The sequence below is a fragment of the Sinocyclocheilus rhinocerous genome, unplaced genomic scaffold (assembly GCF_001515625.1).
Source record: "Sinocyclocheilus rhinocerous isolate Xijiao unplaced genomic scaffold, SAMN03320098_v1.1 scaffold1452, whole genome shotgun sequence".
NCBI lineage: Eukaryota > Metazoa > Chordata > Actinopteri > Cypriniformes > Cyprinidae > Sinocyclocheilus > Sinocyclocheilus rhinocerous.
In genome coordinates this window covers 107,084-115,721 of record NW_015623470.1, presented here as the reverse complement: position 1 = coordinate 115,721, position 8,638 = coordinate 107,084, and the positions used below count along the sequence as shown (strand labels likewise).

The window sequence follows — 8,638 nt, the reverse complement described above, 5'->3', positions numbered from 1 at the left end:
CGTAATTGGACTTTGTTCTGATTATTGGATCTAGAATCCCTAACCTAACCTTGTCACTAAAAAGATCTAAATCTAGCCTCGAACCAACACTTACCCAAAACCTACCATTCGTAGAACTATGGACCTGAAACCTAGCCTTCCCAAACCTAGTGACCAATGCCCAGACTGGCTAATCTCTATTTAAATAAAGCCAATAAGAATATAGTTTTACATGCAAACCATCGGACCTCAAATCTTCCTCCACTTCAAACAGTACTCGCTGACGGAACGTGATGCTGGATCAGGATTATCGGGCAGTGACTTTCGAGTTGCAGTTTGATTCGCTGGTCCGGAGCAAGTTCAGCCAAAAACTTTGCTTTCCCAGATCCAGTTGATTTTCAGATTTAACATGGCAAAGTCTGCCTACCAAAATCAACATCTAAAAAGATCTAAATCTAGCCCTGAACCAACACTTACCCAAAACTTACCGTTCATAGACTTATGGACCTGAAACCTAGCCTTCCCAAACCGAATATCCAAACGCCCAGTTAGGCTAATCTCTTAGAAGAGAACAAAACAAAACCAACAGGAATATCCTTTTCTCAATCTCCCTACTTCCTGGTCCTCCACATTCTCAGCCCAACGCCCAAATAGGCTATTCTCCTGGAAAGGAGATGGATCAAGGCTTTCCTGGTATAGTCTAACAGGCGTAGGCCAGTGCACGCATCCTCAGTCTCCATACTCCAAACCTTCCTAGACGGGTGCTAGGTCGGGGGGAGCTGTTGTAATTTTTCAAAACCTAACCCTAACCTAACCCTAACCCTAAGATTAATGAAAATACTCTTCAACACAGTGAGAAATTAGCGCTGAAAAGGTGCGGAAAGTTATTTTTGCGACTTACCTTACTGAAAATGCATTTGTAGGAGTTTCCCTTTCGATCACTAAATTTATGGGAGGAGAGTATTTAAATGAATCACGCAAAGCGATTTACTAAGATTTGCGCTGGTCTGTTCACTGGTTTTTGCGGCATTATTTAACACCCAAAAAAAGCATATCTTAAAGTAGGCGGTAATTTGCGCTTTTCTTGGTAGATTGCGCTGGTCATTATATAAATTATCTGGCTGTGTCTGTGTTCTTTAATGTGCGCCTTGTCAGTAAATCACCTGCAGAATTTTCCCTTCCCATCGCGCTTTTATGGAATTGTGCTGTAACGCTAATTTGCCTTGTTTAGTAAATCTGGCCCTTAAGTCTTTAAAATTTATTTGTTACAATGACAAGCTGAAGACCCCACAGTAACTGCATGGACTCAGCACCACGGACCCGATTTGGTGAAAGAACACCTGTCCTCCAACTTCTTGTCCAGGTCATGGTCTAAACTGGACTACTGCAATACTCTTTTAGCTTGCTTTCCTGCTTGCACAATAAAAACTTCATAACTGAACCAGAATATGGCAACACCTTTGGTCATCAGTTAACTCAACATGAGCCCATATTACACCTCTCTTTATATGACTACACCGGATAACAATCACAACCCATATGAAAATTCAAGGCACTGATGCTGGCATACAGAAATGTTAATAGATCTGAACCATGTTACCTACACTAATTTCTGACATGTGTCTAAATAAATCAGAGCATTAATAGGTATTTAATTGATCTGTATTTTATGGCTTTTGTGTGTAATCTGTAACTTGAAGCTAGCATTTTTACCTTTGTCTTTTTGAAGTGTCTTTTAAGTTAAGAAATGTATTAAAGTTTTGAAATGTCTTAAACCAATTGTGACTATATGATAAATAACAAAACAAGTAATTAGAGTTTAATGTAACAAATGTATGTTAACAAGCATTATATCTGCTGAAATTTGAAATCTGTGTACCACCTAACAACACTTGACTCTTTTGTTGTTGCAATGACTGATTGGTCACTTGTATTAGAAGAAAAAAATTCAAGAAACTTCCTCATTTGGCACATTCAGATTAAATCAGGGACAATGTCACGAACAAAATGCTTGAGATTCTACTTAACATTTCTGTTATCAGCTTTTATTTCAGCAGGCAAGTAAAAACTAGGGATGGGGTTAATTATTTTATTAATTTGTCTGATGAATACTTTTGATCTTTTATAAAATTAAACCATATTTATATTTTTATTTTTCAGCTGATGGATATTACGCTTTCATATTGCAAGAATGCATCTACAGTTACCCTGATCTCAGTGATTTGGTGTTCCTTGAGTCATATTCCTTCAATAAAACCGTGCAGCTGCAGTTCAACAGCACTGTGGGAAAGTTTGTGGCATTTACTGAGAAAGACATGCAGCATGCAAAGGCCTGGAATGAGGATCCTAACATCATGCAGTTAATGAAAGTGAATATGGAACTTTGCAAACATTATATTCAACTTGCTGATGAAATTGTCCTTAATAAAGTGGGTAAGTGGCTCAAAACTCTTGTCTGACCTATACCATTCATTAAGGTTCTCTATAAACCTTAACATAACTTTTACAGGAAAATATGCAATTATTTTATTTATTTATTTATTTTAATTTACATTTAAATTTACAATTAGTACAGATTGCCATTTTTTGTATTTGAATTTAACAATATATTTATTTTTACGGCACAAATTTCATTAACTGTTGTGTTCAATATTGCATGTGATCAAAGTATTTATGATGGTTAATAGATATGTACTTAAGATTTTGCTGTCTAATTCAGTGAAACCAAAGGTTAAGCTCAGTTTGGTGAAGTGGGATCAAGACAATCACTCCACCATTTTGATGTGCAGTGCGTATGACTTCTACCCTGAGCAAATCAAAGTGTCCTGGTTGAGAGATGGTAAACCAATGACTTCTGACATGACCTCAACTCTGGAGATGGCTGATGGAGACTGGTACTACCAGATCCACACCCACCTTGAATACACCCCCAAATCTGGAGAGACAATCTCATGTATGGTGGAGCACGCCAGCTTGATTAAACCCCTGATCTACGACTGGGGTAAGAGTAAAGACTTAGCCATACTCAAAGAAATAGTTCAATCATAAATGAAAATTCCGTCATTATCTACTCACCATAATATAAACAACTTGAGCTCTGTTGACAGCATCTTTGACCTGTCAATCAGTTTTCACCGTAGAAACAGTAGGGGCTTTCGCACCACATAGTTCTAGGAACTAGCCACCAAGGCAGTTTCTTTGAGAGCTATATTTAGTTCCCCAAAAGGAGTTCCTAGATCTAAAATTATTCCTAGTTCCTGCAGTACGAACACACCAAAAAGTGGGTACTTCCACAAATAGTTCTAGGAACTATGAAAAGGTGTGAAACCCTCTAGTGAAAAAAGTGTTTTGCTGCTTTAGCTCATCTGATTCAAGGTTGGACGTGTTGTGTCTTCAGAGATACTCATCTGGAGATCTCAGTTGTAACAAGTACACAGTAAAATCCTGAGAGTTAAATTAACACTGCTCGACGCATATATGGTCCCACTCTAAATTTGGTTGCAGTTACTATCTTGTCAAATATGAGCACAGCCATGTCCACACGTACACGGGTATTTTTATAAACTGAGTTTTTCCTTCCTCCATTTAAAAAAAATCTCTGTCCACATGAAAACACAAACGCATGCTATGAAGCACTGTCAATAGCATGCCAAACCAACAGGTGGCGACATAATCCCAACCGTAAAGCCATGTTGGCCAATCAGAAGCCTGAAAAAGTCTCCAGTAGGTGGAGATAACAGCGTAGGCGCCGACGTCACAAGCCAAAAACGCCGGTTTCACTGTCTCCACAATAACACTGCAACCGGAGTTTTTGAAAATCTTCACCCTGGCAGGCTTTTTCAAAAATGTTCGGTTTCAGTGACCTGGCGCTGCGTTTGAGTGTGGACGAACGGCCTAACCGCGTAGAAAAAGCTGCGGTTTTAAAAATAACCACGTTTGTGTGGACAGGCCTTAGTCACAGCCTTAGATGAAATCAACTGAAATAAAAGACATTAAATCTCTCAAGATCTCAGCAGAAGATGATTAATCATCTCCACAAACAGCATCACCAACTTTACATATTACTTACCAGTTTGACTTTTTTGTCATGCGTCTAAAAATTTCTTATTAAGGGTTAACCGAGGTTTAGATGTTAATGTTTATTGAAAAGAATACAATTTGAAGTCACCGTTGTGGAGATAAGCATTTGCTTTAGTTGGGCTCTTGACCCTTGACCTTTTAACATTAGTTTTTCTCTGGTAGCTGTGACTGTGTTTATGAAGTTTTTAATTTAGTTTGTTGAGCACAACTGCATTTTAATGAAATATGAAGAACTTTAAAAACACTTTGCACACCAGTTTAGAACATTTGCACTGTTTAGACACGCAGACATCAAGAATCAGCATATGACTCTCAACAATGGTGACGATCATCAGACAGATTCATGTTGCACTACATTCTGGGTGCACCAATCAAAACTCATCCATGGCTCCCAGCATGCACTGCAACATGAATAAATTATACAGCTGCATTGTCTTAGCATTTTCTTTTATTCTTACTATTTGCTTTTATTTTTGTTATTTTTGTTGTGACTTTTTACTGCCTTGTTTTGTGACATTCAAAAATCATGTCTTGTCGAAACAACAAGGGATTTTAACCCAAGCACATAGCACTGAAACCATATTGTAATTGTTAAATTCCCCAAAGATCAGCATTCTCACCTAAAACTGATAGAGCAGACCAAACCTCACCCCAATCGGCCTCACGGGGGCGTTACAGTGGCGAAAAGTACGAAATCGATTATAATGTCTAAACCGTTAGGCGCAGACTCAGTTCAGACTCTTATATCGTTGGAATCCTTAGCTCAAGTCAGACAAAACACATGCAAAATCAGGTTCAGTCATCTTTAAGTTTTCATCTTTTAAAGTTTTGGATTTTTTTGAAAAACCTACTTTTGCGAACTAGTCCTAGGTTTTTGGCCCAACTGGAACCACAGCATTGCAGCAAGATTCTTTGGAGTCTGATTGTCAATAATTATCAAAAAAGAGTTGATTCATTTCGAATGAGATATTTTCACAAAACTCGGCACACATGCGTCAGAGCTCATTCTGTAGTCACATTAAAAAGGACACAGGGACTGGCCACTTGTTGGCGCTATAACATGGAAAAAATAAAAATGGCTATAACTACGCTACCCGAACTCTGATTTACCTGAAAATGGCAATGCTCTATCTTTGTCCAAGGTGGCAAGACTGCCTTAGAGGACATTAGCGTATCTCAAAAAACTCGTCCGTCAGTGTCAAATGAAGTTTGAACATCTATCAGACAAACTTAACAGGGGCCAATCGGAATGAAACTTGCTGGGCCTGTTTGACTTGAAGCCCTAGAGACCTGTGAGAAATTCTAAAGAAATTGGTGCATAAAGGATTAGATACCTTTTTTCACGTGCATAAAGGATTAGATATCATGCAATTTATTGCACACGCTCACAATATTCATACCACATGATAGAACTCCTCATTCTGAGCAACTTTGCCTCTAGGACCGCTGCTGTCAATTGAATAGTTTGTCAAATTTGGGAGATTATTTCAAAAAACAACTTTCGCAAACTAGTACTAGGTTTTTGGCTCAACCTCAATTAATTTTAAAAACATTAAAACATGCATTTCCATTTCTAAATTTCCTGCATTGGTTGTAAATGGTATTTTATCTCTACGATGTACGTGTAACTGTTGACAGAAAACACTGTAATTTTTTTTAAGCATTGATTTAAAGGCTTTAAAGCACTTGAACCCCAATGATTGCTCCTCGCAGCTGTTTTTCTTTTCTTTTCTGAACCATTCTCTGTAAACCCTAGAGATGGTCATGCATGAAAATCTGTTTAGATCAGCAGTTTCTGAAATAATCAGACAATTATTGTTTTCCAGTTAAAAAGGGTTTTCACAGGTTGTTACATGTACAGTAGAACAGCTCTAATTACCTTGCTTTTAAAAAAGGATAAGAACCCTGCAGAATGTGACAGTTTTGGTTTTCTCAGCCTTCTGAATTCTGATCTTAAAGCTTATACTAAGATCATGGTCCCTCACCCTTAAGTCTATATTCTATTTTTAGTACATTGACCAAACACCGTGATTTTGCCAAGTAAGACATGTTTTGTTGATCCTGGATCAACATTCTTGTGTGAAAATGTTGTCCTAAGCCTGTCCCTACCCTTAAACCTAAACCTACCCATCAGTTGTCCATAAAATCAGAGGGAAATGATAGATGAATAACACTGATGTACAAATTGTGAGAAAAATTTATATTTTCCTTCATTTTCCTTGCAATTGTGAGTTTATATCATGCAATTCAGACTTTTTTTCTCAAAATTGTGAATTCTCATTGGGAAAAAACAATGACTTTTTTCTTAGAATTGCGAGTTTATGAAATAAAGTCACATTACCTTTTTTATTTGTCATTTTTAAATTAACAAAGATTAATCAAATGCTTATTTTAATTTCATTTTTATTGATTACAATTAAAATTTAATAAATTACATCTATTGAATGTTTTTAGAATTTAATTCAGGTGAAGCAACACTGAAATCCTATGGGATTTCAAGAATGACCTTTATACTTTCGAAAAACAGCATGATAGTTATTTTCTAAACATTTATTTGCAATACTGTACATTTGCCCCATAGGTTTCCATTGTAAATACATTACTGTAAACATGATTAATTCATTTATACAGAGATGAGTTGAAATAATTTTTCTGTGGCAGAGCTTAAGTTGTCAATGATCCTGCTCTGACACTCAACAATGTTAAACAACATATAGAACCTGAACCTGTGAATATAGTTGAATTTTGTCTCTGTCTCACAGATCCGTCTCTTCCTGAGCCTGAGAGGAATAAGATCGCTATCGGAGCTGCAGGATTGGTGCTGGGAATCATCATAACAACTGCTGGACTCTTTTACTACAAGAAGAAATCAGCATTAATGGGGATGAGAGCAATTCCAATAGATCATTCTGTATTAATGTAATTTTAGATCAATTACATGTTTTTTTGTCTTTTACTTTGACAAGGGGGATCCTGGTGCTACATGAACTAATATATTTTTTTTTTTTAAACGTTGACTAACATAAGGTATGTTATGTATGTAGGACCAGACATAAATCAACATTTAGATGCTTTGATTGATTTGAGAGGGGTTTGGACCATGACCAAGACACCAGAATCAAACTTGTGTCCCCTGTGTGCAATCCACTGTGAGATGTGTCAAAAAAACATTCATATCCCACAATGCTATGCTGAAAAAATGGGATTTCATTTGGAATTTTAATGTTAAAAGATATATTTTGTAACCGACCTCCACAAACAAACAATGTTGATGACTGACACGCCAGCGATTAAATGTAACCGACAGTAATAAAAATTACCAATTATGCAGAATTTCAGCAAATGTGCATAATGGCCGCTGAGTTGGTAAATTTACAGACTGACCAGTAATTCTGCAAAATTAAATTTTTTCTCAAATAAAGCTAAACATATATAAAACAGTGGCAGGCAGTGGCCAGAATTAAATCAGTTACATAACCTATTAGATTTTAAATAACTTACCCAAACAGCACACAATTCCAGCAGAAGAGATTTAGCTTCTTGTTTGATGCTGTCATCCAGTGGTATCATTTATACTCGCTGGGGCTGAAAAGCTTTCAAAAGCTGTGGCTTTCTCTATCAATTCAAGGTGTAAGTCTTACTTTGCTGATTAACTCCAGCTTTTCTTTAAAAGTTAATATTAAAAACGGTGTTGATAATAAATTAGTAAGGATGTCCTTCTCATTAATATTACTCACGGTTTCCATAGTGAATAACGCTATATTTTATAGCCATTTCCCAACCCCTCATATTCTTAATGATAACAAGCCCCACCTGTTAAGAGGAACAATTTATGGTAGGGTGGGGGAAGAAGCCCCAAGGGGTAAGATGACCCCACCCCAACCTTTAATTTTCTTTATAAGTTCCGTGCGCACTAATTCATCTTTACATTTAATCTGATCAACAGTATTTGTGAGCGTAAACTCATTAGAACAGTTTTTAGGTCAATTGATCTCATTTTCTGAATTTTGAAAAATATGAGCTATCTGTTTATATTACATTGAATATGAAAAGTTTATATGTATATTTGTTTACTGAGATCTGAGGAAATAAATATTAATATTAATAAAAATAAAAGGAAGCAGCTATTTGCACTGTGTAAATGGCGATAGAGGCTATTTACACAGTGCAAATAGCAATAGATGCTATTTACAGTAAGTGTCATTTTTTTTTATTTCACAAAAAAGGGACAGTGTACATTAATCAACATTTGTGAATGTAAATATACCAAAAATTAGCCCAAAGGCTAGTTTTTATTGGTAGTCCCTTTGCCAGATGTTATTAGGCCAAAAAAACTAGAGGAAAAAAGAGACAAAATAGAAAAAACAATAACAACGAAATTCAACCAAAAATTAAACAACAAATTATACAAACTGACAAGTAAAAAAATAAAGAAATATGCATTAAAATTTTAAATAGAAGGCAGCTTATTAAGTTATATAAACAACATTAATGTTCACATGGTTGGTTATGAAGAAGCCATTTCTTAAAATTATGTTTAAATGGGTTAAATGATGTACATTCTCTAATTGATTGTGGT

At 36.2% G+C, this 8,638-nt stretch overlaps 1 protein-coding gene across 1 annotated transcript; it reads left to right on the top strand.

The window, feature by feature from the left end:
- Nucleotides 1–2,135: 2,135 nt before the first annotated feature.
- On the top strand, nt 2,136–7,752 carry LOC107749075 (H-2 class II histocompatibility antigen, E-D beta chain-like; the record flags this gene model as incomplete). Its single annotated transcript, XM_016564164.1, has 3 exons — nt 2,136–2,412; nt 2,699–2,980; nt 6,822–7,752. Coding segments are annotated over 3 exons (720 nt in total), but the record flags the coding sequence as incomplete, so codon positions are not given.
- Between the last annotated feature and the right edge of the window lie 886 nt (nt 7,753–8,638).